At 58.7% G+C, this 22344-nt stretch overlaps 1 protein-coding gene and 1 long non-coding RNA gene across 3 annotated transcripts in view; one reads left to right on the forward strand and one right to left on the reverse strand.

Annotated features, from left to right (window-relative positions):
• Window positions 1-25: 25 nt before the first annotated feature.
• ITGB4 (integrin subunit beta 4) overlaps window positions 26-22344 on the reverse strand; it is a 30871-nt gene continuing 8552 nt past the window's right edge. Inside the window, exons 11-41 of the mRNA XM_088028147.1 lie at window positions 21822-21986; window positions 21574-21650; window positions 20569-20771; window positions 17454-17557; window positions 17235-17333; window positions 16934-17063; window positions 16236-16358; window positions 16035-16141; window positions 14948-14981; window positions 14577-14768; window positions 14188-14291; window positions 13849-13907; window positions 13694-13717; window positions 13100-13248; window positions 12829-13008; window positions 11843-11991; window positions 9021-9225; window positions 8066-8220; window positions 7491-7671; window positions 7222-7359; window positions 5235-5417; window positions 5006-5137; window positions 3785-4021; window positions 2920-3156; window positions 2628-2786; window positions 2081-2230; window positions 1290-1478; window positions 1050-1205; window positions 802-966; window positions 599-709; window positions 26-491 (exon numbers count right to left, since the gene is read on the reverse strand). Coding sequence (XP_087884273.1) covers window positions 352-491; window positions 599-709; window positions 802-966; window positions 1050-1205; window positions 1290-1478; window positions 2081-2230; window positions 2628-2786; window positions 2920-3156; window positions 3785-4021; window positions 5006-5137; window positions 5235-5417; window positions 7222-7359; window positions 7491-7671; window positions 8066-8220; window positions 9021-9225; window positions 11843-11991; window positions 12829-13008; window positions 13100-13248; window positions 13694-13717; window positions 13849-13907; window positions 14188-14291; window positions 14577-14768; window positions 14948-14981; window positions 16035-16141; window positions 16236-16358; window positions 16934-17063; window positions 17235-17333; window positions 17454-17557; window positions 20569-20771; window positions 21574-21650; window positions 21822-21986 — 4437 coding nt within the window. The 3' untranslated portion in view covers window positions 26-351. The remainder of the gene's footprint in view (window positions 492-598; window positions 710-801; window positions 967-1049; window positions 1206-1289; window positions 1479-2080; window positions 2231-2627; window positions 2787-2919; window positions 3157-3784; window positions 4022-5005; window positions 5138-5234; window positions 5418-7221; window positions 7360-7490; window positions 7672-8065; window positions 8221-9020; window positions 9226-11842; window positions 11992-12828; window positions 13009-13099; window positions 13249-13693; window positions 13718-13848; window positions 13908-14187; window positions 14292-14576; window positions 14769-14947; window positions 14982-16034; window positions 16142-16235; window positions 16359-16933; window positions 17064-17234; window positions 17334-17453; window positions 17558-20568; window positions 20772-21573; window positions 21651-21821; window positions 21987-22344) is intronic.
• Window positions 17118-22184, forward strand: LOC114216144 (uncharacterized). Of its 2 annotated transcripts, none has more exons than XR_003610718.2 (3): window positions 17118-18057; window positions 19874-20357; window positions 20504-22184. It is a non-coding gene; the product is annotated as an uncharacterized LOC114216144 (long non-coding RNA). The 2 variants fall into 2 exon arrangements; XR_003610720.2 differs by having other exon boundaries at window positions 19877-20357.

A 22344-nucleotide genomic window follows, 5' to 3' on the forward strand; every position in this document is an offset into this window, starting at 1 on the left:
CTGGAAGAACGGACAGGGCAGAGCCAAGCGGTAGCAAAATCTTTTATTAAGTGCAGAACAAAGCTGGGCCTTTGTCATGCTGCTCCCAGCTCTTTGGTTACACACAAATAGGCTTGGGCCCTGGGGTAGGGGACTTGCAGCCAGAAGGGTCTTCTGGGACCTCTGCTCCCTTCATTCCTCCCAGAGGACACCTTCCCTCTGCTCTGTAGCCAGAGGTACTGGCCCTGTGATCAGCATGCGGGTGTGCCGGTCTGCGAGGGGTCCAAGGATGGAGTAGCTGAGCCACAGCCAGGGAGAGGAGGCAGGGTGGGGGCCCAGGTTCCAGCACACTGTTGGGTAAGGGTGGGGGGCTCAGGTCTGGAAGAACTGTTGGTCCACCTGGGTACTGAGGGTTCCACTGGTGGTCAGCGTCCGGCTCACAAACTCCTGGGTCACGTGGTGGGTGAGGGAGCCACTTGCTTCCAGGTGTTGGGACCCCAGGGTCAGTCCATCTGCAGGGGAAGAAGCACTGAAGGACTCTGCCCGGGGCCCTGGCTCTCCTGCTCTGAGAGCTCTGTGTTCCCCTCAGGAGAGCCAGAGGCCCTGCCCAGCGACTCACCCAGGAGGAAGGGCTCAGTGGTGCTGGTGTGGGTGGCAGTGATGCTGCTGTATTCGCCTGGCAGTGAGTGCTGCAGGAGCCCAGGATGGCTGCCGAGTTGTGGGAAAGGGCCTGGCATGGGCAGATGGGCCAGTCAGAGATAATGCTGAGAGGAGAGGTGGCCAGAGAAAGGGTAAGGGTTACGAAGGGGTGAGGTTCCCTACCTCCATCCTGGGACTCGATGGTGATGATGCCCTCACGCTCTGGCCCATAACCTTCAGTGGTCTTGGCCTGCACCTTGAACTTGTAGGGCACGTTCTCACTGAGGCCTGGCACGGTCAGCCGGCTCTCAGGACTGTCACCATCCACCAGGAACGTGGTGGCTGGCTCTGGACAGGGAAGATGCCTTTAGCCTCTGCGGCTCCCTCTCCACCCCTTCCCTGGCCACCCCTGACCTGGGGGCAGGCAGCACCTCCTCCATGGGCCAGCTCACAGGTCACCAGGTAGCCAAGGATATTCCCCTCGGGCCTGCGTGGCCGCTCCCAGCTCAACTGCAGCGAGTCTGGGCTCAGGGCCGTAAACACCAGCGGGCCCGGGGCGCTGGGTGTGCTCAAAGTGAAGGTGGAGCCTGGAAGCAGCAGAGCAAGGGTGTCAGTGTGTGGGTCACTAGGGGACATCATGGGGGCAGCCGTGGGGTGGGGAGGCAGCTCACCTGGCAGGGGGCAGAGTGGACTCTGGGGGTGCACCTGCGACTCAATGGTGATGATGCCCTCGCGCTCTGGGCCCCAGCCTTCTTGGCTCTGGGCCCGCACACGGAACACATAGGAATGGTTGGGCAGAAGGTCTTCCACCACCACTGAAGTCTGGCTGGGGTTGGGGATGTTGAGCCGATACAGCTCCCCTGAGGGTGGGGGTGGGTGGGAGACAGGGGAGAGGTGTTATTCCCACCCCTGGCCTGATCCCATGCCTTCTCTAGGCTGCCACCAGGACCTGGTCGTCACTCGCCCAGGATTAGCTGTGGTTTGGGGGCAGGTGGGATCAGCCTGGTATGGCATGGTTGGTTGTTTAGGCTGTACACCATACTATACAAGGGACGAGTGCAGCCTAAAATCCCACCTATGTTCTGGCTGTTCATGGGCCCAAGTCATGCTGCTGTGAGTTTGTCCTCCCAGGGAAGCACCACTTCCCAGCTCCCACAAAGCCATCTCCCAGGCCAGCAGAGGCCCTAGGTCCCTAAGCCAGTGAAGGCTTGTTAGGCAAAACCTAGCAGAGGCAATGACCTGGAGAGAGGCCCAGGGAGACGGATGAGGGCTCAGGAGAGAGGGGGCAGTGAAGGGCAGTGAGGAGTATGGAAGTGAGAGTCAGAAAGTCTGGTGGGGACCGTTAGTGTTCAAGGGACTTGGGTGGATTCCTGTCCAGCTGGGTGCTCCTGTGGGGCCCATCACAGGGCCGAGCCTGGCAAGGCATCACCCCCACAGCCCGCCAGCAGCAGCTGTGGCTCACCGCCGTTCAGCAGCTGGTACTCCACGCTGTAGCCCTGCAGCACCTGCTCACACCGCGGCTCCTGCCAGCTCACTTTCAGAGACGTGGGTCCCAGGGCTGAGAAGACCAGGCGGGTGGGTGTGTTGGGCACACCGGCAGCCAAGCGGGCGTCTGAAGACGGGGAAGCCGCAGTCAGTTTGTGTCCGGGGTCTCTGGGCAGGAGTCCCGCCTCTGTCCCCTGACCTCCCTCCGCTGTCTCGTCTCCACTGACTGCTGGCCCGGCAGCTCGCTCACCTTGCAACACCCTGTCCGGGCCACCCAGCACCTCCTGCACATCTCAGAGTGGGTGTGGGCTTGCAGGCCCCCCTCCCCCTCCCCCGCTGGCCTGGCGCCTCTCCTCCCCCAGCCCAGCACCCCTGGAAAGGACAGAGGCGATGTTAGGCATCAGCACCGATGGGGATGGAATGGAGGGTAAGGTGCTGGGTTTGGGCAGTGGCTGCAATGAGCAGATGGGTGACAGATGGAGCAGGACAGCTGTGCAGACACAGGATGGCCACCCCTGTACTACCTGGGCCCCGAAAGGGCGCTGCTGGCTGCCCAGCCAGGATTATAGTGTCTCGGGTGTCCCCAGAGGGAGGGAACCCCTTCATCTGAGCCCGACTCAGGGGCCCCAGGGTCCAGGACAGTGGAAGCCTGCTCCTCCCCTCTTCCCAGATGGGAGGGAGGCCTACGGCAGGACAAAACAAGAGTGAGCGCGCAGGAGGTGTGTGTGTTGGAGGATGGGCAGCAGGGCAGAGCCGGGCCAGTACCCTGAGCCTCCTGGGGCTGGAAGAGAAGAAGGGTTGGCTGTGGACACTCACTGTGGGAGGAGACAGAGGTGAGGGTGGGGTAGTCTCTGGGCAGCGTGGCAGAGTGTGAGTGTTCTGTGCGGGTCAGCGAGTGGTAGTCCCGCGTCAGGGTGGAGGAGGTACTCAGCACCCGGTGGGACAGGTGTGGGCTCAGGTGGGTGCCGTAGGCGGTGTTGGCCACAGTCATCCTGTGCAAGGAGTTGGCACTGCCCGGGAAGGCAAAGTCCATCCTCCCGTTCACCAGGTGCTCTGCAGGAGGAGAACAGGGTCACTGGGACAGACCTCTACTGGACCCAGAGCCCCATGGGGCAGCCTGTGGCCCTGGGAATTGCTAGGATTACCTATCTTCTGAGGGGGCGGGGGGGGGCGGTGTGCTGGGCATAAAGCCAGCCTCCCTTGGCCCACCAGGGACAGAAGCTCAGTGTTCCCGGCAGAGTCCAAGGGGTCACACAGGCTTCTGCAGCCCATGTCCACTGGCCCTCAGGATGCCAGTGTGGATGGTCTGAGCACTGCTGACCCCAGGTGGGAGACTCCTGCCCTTGCAGTTAGCCCTGCCTTCGGGGAGCCCAAATTCTTGCCCTGTGTCCCTTCAGGCCTCTGAGGGGTCTCCTTGGGTACTAGGGCCTGCCCTCCCGGACACAACACACTTCTCAAGTTGTACGCTCCTGCGGGCAGTCCTGCTTTGAGGACAGCCCGAATGCCTGCCCTGGGGGTTCCTTGGCTCTGGGGGTCCGCCTCTGCGCAGTGGCACCAACCCCCGGCAAGGCAGGGCGCCTTCACGGGCAGCCTGGCCACAGGGGGCTCGGGCCGGGCCCAGGCCGCAAACGAGCGCGCCTAGGTGGTTGCGGGGTCGGGGCGCGCGGGGCAAGCCCGTCACCTCTGGGGGGCCTGGGTGTGGAGCCGCGCGCTAGGCCGCCACCCTCCCCGCCCCTGCCCGTGTCCGCGTCCGCGTCCGCGTCCGCGCGGTCGTCCGGGGGCCCGCAGGACGGCTCGCCGTCGGAGGAGCGCCCGCTGCTGGCCGACAGGCGCGGGATGAGCTCCGGGGGCAGCCGCCACGTGACGCGCCGCAGGTCCAGCTCCTCCCCCAGCAGGGGCTCGAACTTCCAGCCGCCGCCTTAGGAACAACGAAGGGCCGCGTTGGCACCGCCGGCGGGCGCGGGCGGCTGCGGGAGGGGGCGCGGCGGGGCGGAGGCCAGCGACGTGAGCCGGTCCTCGGGCTCTCCGGAATCCAAGTGTGGTCGCGGAGCGGGCGACGGGCGGGACCCTTGGCCCGCGAAGCGGAAGAGGAGCCCTTCCGTGCGAGCCAGTGCAGCCGGGGCTGCAGCCGGTGAGGAAAAGCCGCCCCCCCCGACCCCCCGCCCCGGGTGGCGCTGGCTCTGTCACCAGCTGAGGTCTCCTGGCCCGAGCCTCAGTTTCCTGTGTACCGGAGAGAGTAATCTCTCCCCTACAGAGTGCGTCCCAGGTAGTGTAAGCAGCTGACTTTGGGCACCTGATTCATACCTGCTGCTCTTTCAAACCCCCCACGACCCTTGGCTTTGGGTTCCTTAAGCCCAAGCTCAGCCCTGCTCTTGTCAGGGCAAGGATGGAAGAGAGTAGGAATCCTGGAGAATTTTGACTCATGGCATGGTATGACTGACATTCCATTTTACAGGTCAGAACACTGAGGCACAGTGGAGCCAAAGCTAAAACTGAGTACCAGGGCCGGGCAGGGGGTCATGCCTGCCCTCTCCCACACAGCCTTGTCCCTGGGGAGGTGGCCTGAATGTCCTGCGTCCATGGCACAGCCTTCCGGGTGTAAGGCTGTGTTTCCACATGGTCCCGTGTGCGTGGCCCTGCACGGCCCTGTGTGCATCTGCTCCCAAGCAAGTCTGTTTGCCTGTGCACACGACCGCCCATGGGCCACGTTGGCTTTGTCCCCTCTGTACCCCACGCCAGTATGGTGCCTGCCAAATGGTAGGCTCTGCAGATATCCATGTGGAGCTGAGAGGGACTTACAGTCTTGATCTCTGTGCCCGGTGGTCACTGGCCCCGTTGCTTTCTCTGGACACCTGGGACAGCCCCACCTCCTCCCGGGGACATGGATCCCAGACCCACTCACCAGTGTCATCGGAGACGCTAGGCCTCTGGCTGCCAGGAGGGGAGCGCAGAACGTCATCACTGTACATGAGGAAGCTCTCATAGTCTTCCCCACACCGGGCGTCCACAATGGGGATGTCCGGGATGATAGGGACTGCGGGAGCAGGAGGGGTCAGCCAGGGCCCTAGCCTCAGCCTCCCGTCCTACCCTACCTCCCGTCCCCCGACCCCGCGCTCCCCCCCCCCACTCACTGGACATGGGCCGCGTGGGTTGGGTGGCCAGGTTGATGATGGCCTCCCGCTCCGGGCCCCAGCCTGCCCCATTGCGCGCCTTCACCGTGTAGCGGTATGGCTGGGACTCCCGAAGGTTCTCAATAAGCAGCATCCGCCTCTTGGGACTGTCCACCAATACCTTCTTCATGGGCCCGATGGGTCCTGGGCAGGGAGAGCGCCTCAGATGGGTCATTGTAGGTTCCTGCCTGGCCCAGCCCCGGCTCTGATGTAGCGGCCCCGCTTCTCGGGCTCTTTCCTTCCCAGGGAGGGCACAGGGAACAAGGCAGGGAGCAAGCAGCTATGCGACTTCTGGGTCGGGCCAGGCCCTGAGAACCTGGGCAGGGCTGGTTTCAAGAAGTGTCACCAACTCTCTGAAGGGCTCATCCTGAAGTGGCCGAGCCAGGACTAGACTCACGGTGGCCCCACTGTCACCTCTACTGATTGGTAATGGTCCCGTGTCCAGGGCGCCGCCACCTGAGCGCTGAGAGCAGAGATAGCCCAGTGCCCACCACCGCGGCCACGGGGTCACATGAGCAAGGACAGGAGCAGAGGGTGGGCTCAGGGGAGCTGCACCTCAGGGCAGGCTGAGGCTTGTGAGAGCTCAGGGTGTCGGGGTGGAGGGAAGGGTGTGCGAGACGGCCAACAGGGTCAGCTTAGCCGAGAGCGGAGGCCAAGTAGCTCTCCTGCACTCACAGACACGCAGCCCTGGGAGGAAGGAGAAAGTGACCCCCGTAGCTCCGGGCAAGTTACAGGGCCTAGGCCCAGGGACAGCAAGAAAGGGCCTGCCATGTTAGAAGCCTTCTGGGAAGCCAGAGAAGGCACAAAAGACTGGAGGCCGGAAAAAGTCCCAGTCTCCAAAGAGGTCCAAAGGAGGCTTCTGGAAAATACCTGGTAAGCTTGGTGTCTGCCCCCAGCAAACAACTGTGCTTAAAAAGAATTGGTTGGTGGAGGCCCCTCAGCCTGGGGGAGGTCTCTAGCTGCCAAGGTGGGCACTGTCTCTTGGCCCGCCCCTCCTATCCCTGTCAGCTAGTGGGAGAGCGGGAGAGGGGCACCCACCAAAGTGCTGATACCCTCGGCCGGGGGGGCCATCTGACACATTCCAGGACACAACTGAGACCTCAGCAGGCTGGAGCCATGGCTGAAATCATCGGGAATGAACTTTCCACAGGATACATGGCGGGGTCAGAGGAGACTTCCTCTGTGACAGTGGTCATGGGGTACTAGGTGTTATAAACCCAGAATGCACCAAAGGTGTGATGCAGCTGTTGAGGTCATGTGTGGTCTGCTTGGCTGGTAAAGAGCAACAAGCCTGATGTCTAGAATAATCTCTCTGTCCTCTGCCCTGTTGGGCCACTCCGGGAGTGCTGAGGCTGACCCATGTTAAGGTCCAGAGGTCGTGTGAAGTGGTGAGCTTCCCGTCCCTGGGACTGACCAAGAAGTGAGGGCACAAGGAGGAGGTCCCTGCACCCACTGGATGTGGAACCAAGTTCCCTCACTTTTCTCGTCTTGGCAGTTGGTGGGGTTGCCCACCCTCCCCTCCCTCCCAGGGCTGGGAAGAAAGAACCGTGCTGCCAAATAAAATGTTACATGAGCCATACTCAAAAAACAACCTGTTTATCTGAAACTCAGGGCATCCTCTATTTGCTAAATCTGGCAACTCTCCTTTGGCCCCAAGAGAACCCTGTGAAAATGAGCCACCCTGGTTCCCTGTATGTGGGAAGGCACCCCTGAGCTTGTGACCCCAGTGCCCATCTATCTCACGCCTCCCGTCCCCACCTGCCCTGTGAGCTTCTGCGCTTGCTCTTGGGATGTGACCAGCCCAAACCTGACCCACAAACCTGACGAGGCCTTAGGCCACCAGACATACGGGACTCAACCACCGACCGGGATGACGTGACCTCCCTCCGGCTCTTTGCCCCCTCCCCTTCCTGCCATCCCCGGGGGCAGGAGGGGTCCAGGTCCTTACGGTTGTCCTCGTTGACCAAGCCGTAGCAGACCTCGTAGGCTGTGATCTCGCCGTTGGTCTCAGCCGGCTCAGCCCAGCTGAGCTGGGTCACCGTGGAGGAGACGACATTGAAGGCCAGACGCCCTGGCTCACTGGGTACTGAGGGAGGGGCAGGGGGCAGTACAGGGAGAAAGCTGTGAGCCGCAGCAGAGGGAGGGCTGGGTTCTGGGAGGTGGTGGGGGGCAGAGCTGGGCATCAGGGTAGCTCGGGGACAGGTGGTGAGGCCTCACCTTCCTGCTGGGTGCAGCAGGACACCAAGGAGCTGTAGGGGCCCTCGCCCTCTGCCCCGTAGGCGCACACCTTCATCTCGTAGTCGCAATATGGGTACAGGTTGGTGAGCTCCACCGAGGGCACCTTGCTGTCAAGCAGGTGGGCTTCGGACTCAGAGTCACCCTGGATCCAGTACTTGACCTAGCCCCAGGGGAGGAAAGAGTCAGTGGGGAGTGGCAAGGGCCAGAGCTGCTCGTCCCTCCACGGACCTCCTGCTCTTATTGCCCCCTTTGCACAGACGAGACGCCGAGGGGTTGGTGATCTGCCAGGTTCACACAGCAGGGCTGGGGCAGAACTGGGGTGTCTCCTGCGTGGGCGGAGGAGCCACATTCCAGGAAGGAGGGCAAATGTCTGAAAACTTCAGGGATGGATCTTCCCTCTTCCCCAAACACATGGGGGTTCGTTCCATCTGCCCCCTTGTGCCCCCGAAGCATGCCCTCTCCGCCCCCTCAGGGGCCCTCTGGCCTCAGGTGGCCCACGTCCCCAGCGGGTACCAGGCCTCCCCATCCACCTCCCTCATTGCCTCCCACCTTACCCTGTACCCTGTTGGCTTGCCAGGGGGGGGCAGCCAGTTGAAAAGGATCTTCCGGGACCCAGCAGCCTTGGCATTGGGGTTCTGGGGGGCACCCAGGTCACCATGGTGAGGGAACGATGACAGTGTCTGGCTTGTGAAGTTCCGGTCCAGTTCGTCTGTAGTGAGCCAAGCCCAAGTGGAGCAGCCCGCTCAGCCACCCCCTCTTTGACGGAGGCAAGAATCCACCCTCACCACCAGGGGGCTCCCCCAACCCTTCCCCACAAGCGCTCGGCTGACAGCTGCCACCCCAGGTCCCTGGGGGGTTGGTGCCCCCACTGGTGCCACAAAGGGCATCCTGCCCTCCTCGTGGAGGACCCAGGAAGGTCTCTGGAGGAGTGAGGAGGAGGAGGGAGTTCGTCTGCCCTTCTTTCTCCCTGGGCAGCCAAGGGAATACTCCATGTGAGAACATTTGTTCCTACACACCCCCTTTTCTCCCCTCTACCCTGAGAATCTTCCCTCCTATCTTCTGGGAAAACCTTCTCGGGGTGGGCTCACAGACACCACCATCCTGGAGCCTACGGACCCATAAGAACTGTTTCACTCTCCGGGAAACACCTGCATTTTAGCTGGAACTGAGGCCGAAGTCAAAGGGCTAAGGCCTAGAGGTGGGGTTCATGGCCTGCCAGCAGGCTGGGTAGCCATGACGCCACTCCACCCTCTCTGGTTGAGAGCAGGATTGCCGCATAAAATGCAGGACCCCTAGTTAAGCTGGAGTTTAAGGTAAATAACAAATAAGGTAAGTATATCCCAACTGTTGCATGGGGCATACCTACACAAAACTTGTTCCTTGATTATCTGAAATCCAAATCTAACACTGGGCATCCTGTATTTTTACTTGCCAAGACTGGCAGCCTCTGTGGAGAGGCCCCCAGCCCTCCCTCTGCATCTGCTTAAGCACACTCCCAGCTCTGCGCACCTGGGTCCCCAATGATGACGGTGGCTGAGTGGGGCTGGCCCAGGCGGGCCCCGAACTTGGGGTTGGTGAGTTGAATGTGGAAGCGGCGGGTCTGGCGGCCCCGCAGGAGGGAGTCCATCTCCTGCAGCTCCAGGAGCTTCACCTGCAGCTCCTTCCAGGTCTCCCCAGGTTGGAAGAGCAGCTCACCCTCTGCAGGGATGTAGTCCTGGGAGTGGGATGGGGTCAGGGTCAGACCAGGCCTGGAGAATGAATCACACCAAGCACTCCACCCAGACCTCGTGTATACGGCAGAGACCATCACACACAGACAATCCCACGTGGACATGAAATGGCTCACATTCCTGTAACACCTCCTGTGCATCAAGCACTTTACAAATCTTAGCTCATTTGACCCTCGCAGCACTGTGAGGTGGAGCTGTTACAGTCTCCGATTTACAGATGAGGAGCCGAGAAACCTGCCCAAGCTCACAGAGAGTGGTGCTAGAGCCGAGCTGAGCTTTGAACTGAGGCCCAGAGATGGGGATGTATAGCAGATTCAGAGAGTCCCATACGGGCAGGCCCTGCCCCCCGCACTGTGGTTACAAAGCCTGGGATCCCACCAGGCCCCAGGCCCTGCCTCCTGGATAGGGTGCCCCCATCAGCTCGTTTTCTTTCTTTCTTTTTTTAAAGATCCTGTTTATTTGAGAGAGGGAGAGAGAGAGAGAGAAGGAGCATAAGCAGGGGGAGGGTCAGAGGGAGAGGGAGAAGCCGACTCCCCTCTGAGCAGGGAGCCCAATGCGGGGCTTGATCCCAGGACCCCGAGATCATGACCTGAGTCAAAGGTAGATGCTTAACCAACTGAGCCACGCAGGCGCCCCTCCAGCTTTCTTCTTTCAATGCCTCAGAGCTCTCCTGAGCGTCTGGGATGCGAGCGTCTGTGTGTACAGACATGTATGGGGTCCGTCAGCAGCAACGGGGCGGGGCGGGGTGGGGGGGTGGGGAGGAATCCTGCTCACCTGAGACCACTAGGTGGCATTGCAAACTAACATTTCAAATCTAGGCCCAGCAGGGGGCAAATTCAAGGGCTACAAACCCAGATCTGGAGGAGGCAAATCTAAGAAAAGCAGGAGTCACCTGCTAGACAACTGACCGGGGGGAACACTTCAAACGTCAAAGTCACAAAAGACAAAATGGGAGAATTGTACTAGATTAAAGGAGACTTCAGACACATGACAAAATGCAATGCCAGATCCTTGCTTGGTTCTTGGATTGGGGCAAAAAAAAAAAAAAAAAAAAGCTATCAAGGACATTGTGGGGACATGTGAACAAGGGGAGATCTGAATATGGGCCAATTATTAGGTAATACTACAATGTGAGGTTTCTTAAAGCTGGTAATGATGAAGTTGTGTAGAACAGCCCTGTTCTCAGCAGGGGCCGGCAGAAGCTGTAGGGTCTTTGTGATGTCTACGACTTTGAATAGTTCCGTAAACAAAATGAAATGGAACACAACTTTCTCTGTCTCTCTACAGTTACAGATAAGAGATGCATATCTGCCCATGTATCTGTATCTATTTCTGTGTCTATAGAGAAGGAAAGAGAAAACAAATATTAACTGGCGACTCTATGTAAAGAGTAAATGGGCGCTAATTTTATTAGTCTTTTCATTTCTCTGTAGGTTTGAAGTTTTTCAAAATAAAAAGTTGGGAAATAATAATGTTTTTAAAAACATGTAAATACCGAAATATCTTTATAAAAGCACAACAGGATCGCCAGAATCTCTTAATTTGGCGTATTCAATGAAATTTATGGACCTACAAATTCTTCTTTGGAACTTTTATTGGGAGCACTGGCATTAATGAGAACTGTTCCATCGAATAAAAGGAAGTGAAGAAGAGGGTGTGGTCAGGCTTCCGGAGCCCGCTGAGCGCATGCTCCCTTGCATTTGCCTAACAGGACTGTGGGCCCTGTGACATTACATTCTGTTACCCTCTAAGTGAATTGCTGATGTGAATATTTTCAGTTTGTAAATGTTGACAATAAACTCAGAAAAACAAACAAACCTGTAAGCCAAGCCGAGCACATGCAACACCTGGATTTGGTTCTTCCGGAGACTGGGGCCCAGTGGTGGAGGGGATGTGGGCCCACGTGCTTGGGACTCCCTGCCTTCAAGGGTTGCTCCTGCAGCTTGGCCCTGGGAGGGCCTGCCAGGCAAACCGTGACAGCCCTTGGGGAGTCTGTCTAGGGCCATGTGGCCTCTGATCCCACCTCAAGAAGCCCAGAGCCCCAGGGGGGCGCCTGGGTGGCTAAGTTGGTTAAGCATCTGACTCTTGATTTCAGCTCACGTCATGATCTCAGAGTCCTGGGATCCAGCCCTGAACTGGGCTCTGTGCTCAGCATGGAGTCTGCTTGTCCATCTCCCTCTGACCCTCCCCACGGCGCGCTCTCTCTCTCTCTCTCTCTCTCTCTCAAATAAATAAATAAATAAAATCTTAAGAAAAAAAGAAGAAGAGGAAGAAGAAGCCCAAAGCCCCAGAACTGGGGCAGATGGGGAAGTCCATTTCACTCTGAAGGGTTTGGCTGCCCTGATAGATACCGGCTTGTTGGAAGGAGACATGAATGCTCTGGACGTGTCCCTGGCAGCGATGGGGCCTCACCTCAGGCACCACTGGCACTTCTGGTGAGCGAGACACCCCTGCTGCCGAGTGGCGGGTGCAGGTAGAGGTAGGTGTGTCCTTGGGAGGCTAGCCAGGGGCACCTCCAGCAGCCGGGGACTCTGGTGGCTGCCATGTCCCGCTCTCGCTGGGCCCCTGAGAAATGCCGTTGACCCCATGGTGGAGCCTTACCCGGTTGCCCTGGGCAGTGTTATCCTGTGTGCGGTAGGACACCTGGGACTTGCCATTGTCCAGGACGCGCCGGACGACAGGAATGCGGGCCACTTGCTCCCCGCCGCTGACCGAGTACTCGGGCTTCTCAAAAGACACTATCCCGCTGGCTGCAAGGACCCAGGCGGCAGTCAGGGCGCCCTGGCCTCAGTCCCTTGTCCACACCCACCCTTCCTCTGGCCCAGCCCCGCCTCGACGCCAGGAGTCTGCCTCTCATTCCTCACCCTACCGCCCTCTGGGGAGAGCAGAGGAAGGCATGGAAAATTCTTCCAGAAAAGACTGAGGGAGCTGGAACAGAGTCCCACTGACATCCCGGACATGTCAGGGCAGAGAAAGGAGGCCAGGCAGGGGCGCAGCCAGAGAAGAGGCCCCGAGACTGAGGGCCGGGGCAGAGCAGGACAGAGTCCTGTGTTTGCTGGAGCAGGTGGGCAGGAGGGCTCAGGGGCCAGAGCAGGCCCTCTGGATGCAGGAAGGACAGTCATCAACAACCCGGGGTTCCCCGAGGAGCAGGTAGGGAAGGCAAAGAGGGCGTAAGCGGTATACAGTGCGTGCTTCCCCTCTGGATAGGCGTGGGTGAAACCACCTCCCACAGCCCTTCCTGCTCTCCCGTCCTGGCATCCTACAGAGGTCTATTCAACCTAAGTTCAAAGGCCAGAAGGGAGGGAAGAACAACAGGAGGGACGGGGGCAACTTCAGGAGGACCCAGCACCCTACGAGGAGTATAACAGAAGCTCCCACATGAATGCTCACTACCAGGCACGTGCAGCGATGTACCCCTGTCGAGAGCCAGACGCCCACTTTACAGATGGAGAAACCAAGGCTCACAGAGGTTAAGTGACTTGCCTATGCCACATGGCCGGGCCCCACTTCCACTCAGGTATCAGGAGGAACAAGGGTTCCCAGAGTCCCCCTTCTGCCCCCTCCCTGCTCCCTCCGCCCTGATCTACCTTGCTCCTTGATGATGGTGATGTTTACCAGGCGGCGGCCAAGGGTGGCGGTGCCCATGGGCACGTCGATGGCCTCCACCAGCAGCTGCTTCTCGTCGTCGTCCTCAGGCCGGATGAAGAGGGGCACCCGCACGTCTACCAGCTCCACGCCCTCCTGGAACTCCACCATGCCCCGGGCATCTGGGTGGGTGTTGGGGGGACAGAGAGGGGTCAGGGGGCCACACTGGGGTGGGAGGCACAAGGGAGTGGTGCAGGGAGCCTGCCCACCTACCCTGGTCTGCAGTGAGGGTGTAGTAGCCCGGGGCCACCTTGAGCTCGTGGAAGGACCCCTGCTCCACATGCTTCTCTGTCAGCTTCAGCAAGGCCTGCTTGGCTGAGCGGGGTGCCGTCAGCACCGTGTCCACGATGGTGTGGTCCTGCCTGGGGTGGGGGTAGGGGGTCAGGTGGGGATGTGTCAGGCTGGCCATGATGCTGGCACTTGACCCCCATCCCCCACCCTCCTGCTTGTCCTCTCCCCAGCAGGGGACAAGATGCCTGGCAGCAAAAAGTGCAGGGTCTTCGGAATTGGGCAGTCCTGGAGGCCCATGCTGGCCCCACCACCTCACCCTGAGCCTCAGTCAAGCCACTGTGCCTCCTTGAGCCTCAGGGTCCTCATTTATGAAATGGGGCCCCTCCCTAGACCCTCCCAGCCACACCCCTTCAGGTGGGCTCCCAGGAGTAGATGCAGGACAGAAAAGATGCTACGGGTATGGGCGCTGGAGTCAGACAGGCTGGGTTCAAATCCTGGCTCTATTTCTCAGTAACTCGGTAATCTGGGGCAAGATACTTGACCTGGGGCTGCCCCACCCGTGTGCCTTCAACTCACTTTTTCCCGGCGTTGGGCTGCTGCCTGTGGGGGACCAAGAGGGGGCTGTGAGCCGCATAGTGTCTGGGGTGGAGGCACGCCCTGCTTGGGGGGTGTCCCCTAGAGTGGGCAGTATGGGCAGCTCCCCCCACCAGCCCCAGGCACCCAGGACCCACCGGAACTTAGTCTGCTGGAGCTTATGTGAGTCTGTTATCTGTCGGTACACCTCATTCAGCTGCCAGGCAAGGAAAGGCATGAGGCTGGCGTCCTGGGTAAGCCTCCCTACCCAGAGCCATCCAGGCCCAATGGACATGGTTGGGTGGGGACATGCACAGGGGCCTGCACATTGCCTTGTCCCCTTCTGGAAACATTCATAGGATGACCCCAGGCCAGGCACATGTCCAAGGAAGCCCCTCTTTCCTATGCAGAAAAATCCAGGTTCCACAGCAGCTTTCCTTGCTCTCCCGCTACCAGGATCACCCCCAAGCCCAGAGATCAGCTTCTTTGGCCCTTACATTCTCCTCCACCTCCTGGCGCAGCTGGTTACACTCTCGCGTGTCAGGTTTCAGCAGGTTCTCGGTGCACAGGCGGGCGAGGCGCAGGGACAGCCCGTAGGGCACTAGGGACAGGCAGGGAGGGGGGTCATCAGCCCCCTGCACAGCAGGCACCCTGGAAGCCCCCTCCAGGAGCCATGCTAGGATGGTGGGGGGTGGGGGGGACTGGCGGGCCGAGACCCTGAGGCCTGGAGCACCATCAGGAAAGGTAGAAGTTGGCCAAGCCTGTGCCTGCACCCAACACCCAGAGAAAACGGGAATGCTGTGACTTGAAACCCGTAACAGTGGTGAATGTGCCCCAGGCCCCCGGGGCACTGCCAAGAGCCACCGCGCCAAGCCCCCGCCCTCACCCAGCTCTGTGGGGTTGGTGCTGGAGGTGTGGGTGGCCAAGCCAGGCCGCTGCACATTGTTGGTGATCTTCCATCGGACCATGTCCCGTCCCTTGAGGTTCCCGCTGCGTAACATGGGCGTATCCAGGTGGTCCGAGGCCATCAGGTTCTCCCGCAGCATGTAGTGATCTTCCTTGAAGCCCACCATGTGACCTGCATGACAGGGTCCTCCGCATGGGGCCTCACCCTAGGCCCTCCCCGCCACACCCCCTCCAGGTGGGACCCCAGGCCTCCTGCCTCTGTTCCAGACTCAGCCCCTATTTCCCCTCCACCCTATCTGGGAGCATGAGCGGTCAGAGCCTTTGCCGCCCCTGCAGATGCTGGGTCAATACCTCGGTTGCAGCAAGGGAGAAGTGCCAGGCAAGCCTAGAAGACAAGGTGGGTGGGGATGAGGGCTGGGACAGCTGCCTCAGCTCACAGAAGCCCCTCCAGCTACCCCGCTCTCCGTGCCAATGGTCCAGAGGGGCAACAGTGCCTTCCCCAGACACCAGGATATCAAGGAAGTTGAAGGGATCTAGGTGTGGAACACACAGGGTGAGTACGGAGGGTGACGGGGGCAGAGGATTCCCAAAGTTTGTGCCATGGGACCCTGGTCCTGCGAGATGATCTGTAAAGTAAAGGATCTATGATCGAGCCCCTTTGAGAAGCACTGAATTCATTCCCCATGCCCCTCTTAGAGTTTCACTATGCATACAAATAGATCAAAGGCTCTGAGAAGTCCCACAAGAGAAGAAGCCTCTTTCTCAAATGTATTAGATCAGAGATGTCTTTTTCTCTGTAACACACACTAATATCCCACAATACTGGGGCTACTACACAGCGCCTCCTGTTTCTACAATTCAGGGTCCTGAGCCGGGCGGTCCTCCATGCTTTCTTGCCTCTTATCTCGTCTCCCCAGTGAGACTATCAGCTCCTGGCGGGCAAGGCCCTTTCTTCCCTGTTGGCTCCCCTGGCCCTTTGCATGTACTTGACCTGAGGACAAGTAGTCTCAGGTCCGGGCCACTGATGGTTGGCAGAGGCAAAGGGCTGGGGTGGGGAGGGCACTAGAGCCGGGCAGAAGACGTGGGTTCACCTGGCCTCTGCCACCTATGAGGACCCTAGGGGGGCTGGAGGCCCCAGGGTGAGTGGAGACCCTGGGGTAAGTAGGGACACTGGTGGGAAGTGGGACCCTGGTGGGGGATGGGCACCTGGTGGGAGTAGGGGTCCCTAGGGGGGATGGGGCCCCTGGCGGCGGGGGGGAGGGGCCCTGGGGCAAGCGGGGCCCTGGTGGGTAAGCGGCCCGGGTGGGGGAGGGGGGGGTCCCTGGGGTAAGCGGCCCTGTTGGGGGGGTGGCGTGGGGGCCCCTGGGGTAAGCGACCCCGGCGGGGGTGGGGCCCTGGGGTAAGCGGCCTGGTGGACGGGGCCCCTAGGAGCCCCCACCTTGCAGCAGGCGCAGTATTTCCAGCAGAGGAGCAGTAGCAGCGCCAGGAGCAGCAGCAGGAAGATGAGCAGAGGGATGAGCCACCAGAAGGACCTGGGTGGGCAGTCTGCGGAGGAAGGGGACGAGGGTAAGGAGGGAGGCGATGCCCACTCCCCACTGGGGCCTGCCAGGTCACCCGCCGGCCCTGCCCGCCAGCTCACCCTTCTTCCTGTGTACCAGGACCGTGCTGTTGGGCCCGGGGGCCCCGTCGCCCCCCACCGTGTAGCTGTACGTGCAGTCATCTTCTTCATCCCGGAAGGAGCAGTGCTCCACCACCTCCTCCGCTGCACGCATAGGGGGTCAGCAGGTGCCTCAGGGCCTGGGGAGGTGCTCCCTACTCTGGGGCCCACCGTGCCCACCGCAGGGACGCAAGTCCCCGGGCACAGGGCCAGGCTGAGGTGGGGCGCCACCCTGTCCCCGCCCAGGAGCATCAAAGGCTGCAAATCTGTGCCCCCCCTCCCCATCCTGGGTGTCACTCAGGAACTCGGCTTCTAGGACATTTATCTGACCTGGAAGAGAGGAGGCTGTGTGCTCCCAAGGCCCAGTGACGTGCCCCTACTGTATTCACATCCCTGCCCGGCTATCTGCCCCCTGCCTAAGCCAGGTTCCCCCTCCCCAGACTCTTTGGTCCTACTCAGCTGTGCTTCCTGCCCCCGGGTCTGTGGGTCCTGTCTGCATTCTGTGACCTCTCCCCGGGCTGGGATCCCTCCCCCGTCTCTCTGGTCTGCGTGACCTCAACCCGGATTGTGAGCCCGCTGCCCAGCTCTACAGCAGCCCTGCCCAGCTGAGTGACACCCCTACCCATCGGATGCCCTGTGCCTAGGTTCTTAGCACCCCCGCCCTCGGCACTGCCTCACACCTCTCTTAAGCTCGTCCACCATCTTGACCTTGAAGCTGCACTCCTCGCACATGCGGCCTTTCTTCTCACCAGTGCCCCAGGCTTGGCACTGCACACAGGAGCGCAGGTCCTCGCAGAGGCCCAGGCGGATCTGGGGAGGAGAGGAGGGGGGTTGGGGGTGTGCTGGGGGGTCGCCAGGCCCGCTCCCCTAACCTCACTCACACCCCTGGCTGGCTCCTATATCACCAGGCTCAGTGCTTCCTGTCCGCCCTGCCCTGTGCCTAAGGTTCCCATGCCCACACACCAGTGACCTTGGCCTCACCGCTGAGTAGTTGATCTCACAGATGGTGTCCGTGTAGAGCGACTGCTGGTTACAGTGGCAGCGGCCACACTCGCAGTAGCCACGCCCATTACAGATGCCCTAGAGAAAGAGGAGGCACCAGTGAGGCACTGGTACCCCCATCCCTGCCTGAGAGGGTGGGTGGTTCTGGCTAGCATCCCTTCTGCCACCCTGCACTGCCCTCCTGGTGCCCCGTCCTACCCCACTGCTGTCGATGCAGGTGGCATTGCTGAGAGGACAGTCACAGCTCAAGCCTGTCCACCCAGACTCACACACGCACTGGCCCATGGAACAGCGTCCCCGGTCTGCAGAGAGGGGGGAGGGGTAGGAGAGGAGAGTCACATTCACTCCTGCAGTCCAGGCTGCCCATCTGCCAGGCAGGGCCTGTGGTTGCTCAGCCTGAGCTGGGATTTCTCCAGCCAGGGGCAGATCCATCTCTTCTAATTTTTTTTTTTTAAAGGTTTTATTTATTTATTTGACAGAGACACAGCGAGAGATGGAACACAAGCAGGGGGAGTGGGAGAGGGAGAAGCAGGCTTCCCGCACAGCGGGGAGCCCGATGCAGGGATCGATCCCAGGACCCTGGGATCATGACCTGAGCCGAAGGCAGATGCTTAACGACTGAGCCACCCAGGTGCCCCCATCTCTTCTTCAGTTTCTTGGAATCTCCTTCCCTCCCTCTCTCCGATTCCATTCTGCCTTCTACTTTCCACTCTACAGCCAGAGTCATTATCCCAAAACACAAATCCAATCACGTGTCTCTCCGGTTTAAGAATCTCTGATGAGTTCTGACCAATGCAATAAGGTAAGAAAAAGAAATAAAACATGTAAGTATTGTAAAGTAAGAAATAAAACTGCCATTATTTTAAATATTAGGAACATGGGGTGCCTGACTGGCTCAGTCAGTGGAGCATGTGACTCTTGATCTCAGGGTTGTAAATTCAAGCCCCACGTCAGGTGTAGAGATTATGTAAAAATAAAATCTTAAAAAGTATATATTAGGAACATGTCACAAAATATCAAAAAGAACTTGCAGATAAATTATTAGATTTCATAAGTGATGTTTTTAAATTTTCTAAGCTTATAATGCCCTTTTTAAGATTTTTAATGAATTTATTTATTTTAAAGATTTTATTTAAATTTTTTTTAAAGATTTTATTTCTTTATTTATTTGAGAGGTGAGAGAGCACATGAGAGGGGAGAGGGTCAGAGGGAGAAGCAGACTCCCTGCCGAGCAGGGAGCCCAATACGGGACTCGATCCTGGGACTCCAGGATCATGACCTGAGCTGAAGGCAGTTGCCTAACCAACTGAGCCACCCAGGCGCCCTTATTTATTTATTTGACAGAAAGACACAGCGAGAGAGGGAACACAAGCAGGGGGAGTGAGAGAGGGAGAAGCAGGCTTCCCGCCGAGCAGGGAGTCTGATGTAGGGCTCGATCCCAGACCCTAGGATCATGACCCAAGCCGAAGGCAGACACTTAACTACTGAGCCACTCAGGCGCCCCAAGATTTTATTTATTTGAGAGAGAGACAGAGAGCATGGGCAGAGAGAAGGGGCAGAGGGAGAGGGACAGACGCTTGACCAACTGAGCCACCCAGGTGCCCCATTCATAAGTGATTTTACCAAAGTGGCTGGATACAAGGTCAACATGCAAATAGCTCAAAAATGAAACCTCCAATAACTCCCTTTTGCCAAAGGAGTAAGTCTACTATCCTTAAACCAGAATAAGGGTTGATTAACTACAGCCTGCAGGCCAAATCCAACTCACGACCTATTTTTGCTAAAGTTTTATTGGAATACAGCCACATTTATTTGTGTATGTAAATGTCTATCGCTGCTTTCTACTACAGTGGCGGAGCTAAGTAGTCGTGACAGAGACCATATGGCTCATAAAGCCGAAAATATTTACTTTCTGGTCCTTTAAGAAAAAGTTCAGGGGCTCCTGGGTGGCTCAGACAGTTAAGCATCTGCCTTCGGCCCAGATCATGATCCCAGGGTCCTGGGGCCTCACACAGGGCTCCCTGCTCGGCAGGAAGCCTGCTTCTCCCTCTCCCACTCCCCCTGCTTGTGTTTCCTCTCTCACTGTGTCTCTCTCTGTGAAAGATTTTATTTATTCATTTGACAGAGAGAGACAGAGCGAGAGAGGGAACACAAGCAGGAGGAGTGGAGAGGGAGAAGCAGGCTTCCTGCTGAGCAAGGAGCCTGATGTGGGGCTCGATCCCAGGACCCTGGGATCATGACCTGAGCTGAAGGCAGACGCTTAACGACTGAGCCACCCAGGTGCCCCAATAAATAAAATCTTTAAAAGAAAAAAAAAGAGGGGCACCTGGGTGGCTCAGTTGGTTAAGCGTCTGCCTTCGGCTCAGGTCATGATGCTGGAGTCCTGGGATCGGGTCCGGCATCGGGCTCCCTGCTCAGCAGGGAGTCTCCTTCTCCCTCTGACCCTCCCCCCTTTCATGCTCTCACTCTCTCTCCCTCAAATAAACAACAACAACAACAAAAAAAAACAAAATCAAAAAAAAAAAAGAAAGAAAATAAAAGTTCAGACTAGACTAGAACTGGACCCACCCTGGATGGACCCCAAGCCCCCCGCATTCTGGTCCTGTCTCCTTCCCCAGCAGCCTCCACCTCCCCTCCTCACAGCCGAGCCTGTGCCAAATGCCTGCCTCCCTCCAGATATACCGGGCTCTCCTTCTGTTGCTCTGAGCACACTCTGGCATGGACGACCAAAGAGGAGATGTAACAGACAAAAGCAAGAAGGGAGGAAAGGTAGGAAAGCAGGGCCTTGACCTCCAGTGACAAGTAGACAGTTGGGGCTAAATAAGTAATTGATGGCTGGGTTTTCATTGATTCTCCTCCATTCAAACCACTCAATCCTTCCTGTGGCCCCTGTGTGGGTTCTGTGACCCTTGCCCTGCTTGGAAGCCCTGGCCACACTGCATTAAGCGTGTGGGGCTACGGTGGACACGTAACTCCAAGCCCTGAGAGAGGAAAGACCGTCCTGCCACATACCAGCAACCACTGAGGATTCAGCTGGATGGGACCAACCCTCATGAGATGGCAGAGACCACAGGACCTCAGGGGGAGTGGTCTGAAGCATGAGTAGGGGCCTTGGGCATCAAGTCTGTAGAGGGGTGGGAGGTCCAGGTTGGGGTGGACTTGGGGGGAGGCACTGGGGGAGCCCCGAGGGGGGCTAGGTCTGAACTTGGGGATTCTGACTCCTGGCCTGGCCCTCCCCGCTGGGTCAGGACCCCCAGGTTGCCCTTGCTGTCCCGAGCCCCCCAGCACTGGCCGCCGGGGCTGCTGAGCTCACCGTTACAGAGGACCCCGGAGGCACGGGGACACTGGAAGTTGTCATACTCGCAGAACGGACCCTCGTAGCGGCCTTCTCCGTAGCACACGCAGTGGCCACACTGGCACTCGCCACGTCCGGAGCACGGCTTGTCCTCGCCCTCCCGCAGGCAGGGCTTGATGTCACTCAGGGAGCCCGTGGAACAGCTGCAGGTCTTGCCGCTCCTGAGGAAGGAGCCAGTCACTTCCCCACAGCCCGGGAGGAAGGCTGGGGCGTTTACCGTCCCATTGCACAGATGAGGAAGCTGAGGCTCAGAGAGCACCTCAGTGGGTCCAAGTCACACAGACAGCGGTGCCTGAGCTGAGACTCAAACGTCCGCCCCAAGACCCTCCCAGTGTCCCTTCCTCAAGTCACCATGGACTTGTTCAGTGTCTTGAAGCTTTAAGAGCCCTCACTACCCTTATGATGAGCTCATTTCTGATTAGGTCACACGTGCGCACGGTTCAGAATACTAAATACAACGGGAAGGAGTGAAAAGTAAGTGTCCCTCTGTGTCTGTCCCCCACCAGCCAGTCCCCACACGCTGCTGGCCACCACTGTCCTAATTCTTGCACCTTTTCTCAGAGGTATTTTTTTTTTTAAGATTTTATTTATTCATTTAAGAGAGAGACACACAGAGAGAGAGAGAGAGAGAGAGAGAGAGCATGAGCAGGGGAGAGAGGCAGAGGGAGAGGGAGAAGCAGACTCCCCACTGAGCTGGGAGCCCGACGTGGGGCTTGATCCCAGGACCCTGGGACCAGGACCTGAGCTGAAAGCAGACCCTTAACCATCTGAGCCACCCAGACGCCCCTCAGAGATATTCTTTATGTCTATGTATTTTGAAGTGCTTTGAGCTGGATCCCCCTCACAACGGGGCATGCCCCTTTGCAAGCCTCTCTGTGACCCGCCATCCCGCCCTCAGCTGGGCATCCGTGGGATGCCCCACATCAGAGCCTTACGGTGGCCAGGGCATCCCCGCACACTCACCAGCCCTCATTGCACACACAGTGTCCACACACGAAGTCGCCGTGGTAGTTGCAGTGAGCTGAAAGCTCCTCTTTTTGCTGGAACGAGATCATGGCGGGGTGCAACAGGGTCCCTGGACATTTCTGCTGCCTCTGCCCCTCAGGGCACCCCGCAAGGCAGGCATGCCCCCCGGAGGCTTGGCTTCATTCCTCGGGGCCCCAGGGCAGTTGGCCAGCCCTTCCCTCCCGCCTAGAGGGGCCGCATCGTACCAGCTCACATGGACACACGTCGCAGATGATGCCCGCATCCATCCAGAGGCCATCCGAGAAGGAGGGCTTCAGGTGGATGTTGCCCTTCTGGTCCTCTTCCCCCAGCTGGCACACGTGAGTCCCATCCACAGCCTCCACAGCCCGCAGCTGCACCTGGTATGTGCCCTGCAAGGATTCCACTGTCAGCCAAATGGACATTGATAAGAGGCCCCTCTGGTCCATTCGCTCATCTGAGCAACTCTCCGAGCTCTGTGCTGATTAATCCCCACTCCGCAGATGAGAACAAGCTGAGGAAGGTGCCAAAGTCATCCAAGCGGCTAACCCAGGGGGCTTTGAACCCAGGCCTGTCTGACTCTGAAGGCCATGCTCTTTTTTATTATTATTATTTAAAAAAAATTTTTTTTAAAGATTTTATCTATTTGACAAAGAGAGAGAGACACAGCGAGAGAGGGAACACAAGCGGGGGGGGGGGGCGGTGGGAGAGGGAGAAGCAGACTTCCCGCTGAGCAGGGAGCCCAATGCG

The sequence above is a fragment of the Eumetopias jubatus genome, unplaced genomic scaffold (assembly GCF_037043125.1).
Source record: "Eumetopias jubatus isolate StellerSeaLion01/CBP00866 unplaced genomic scaffold, mEumJub1_p1.0 scaffold_10, whole genome shotgun sequence".
NCBI classification, from domain to species: Eukaryota; Metazoa; Chordata; class Mammalia; order Carnivora; family Otariidae; genus Eumetopias; species Eumetopias jubatus.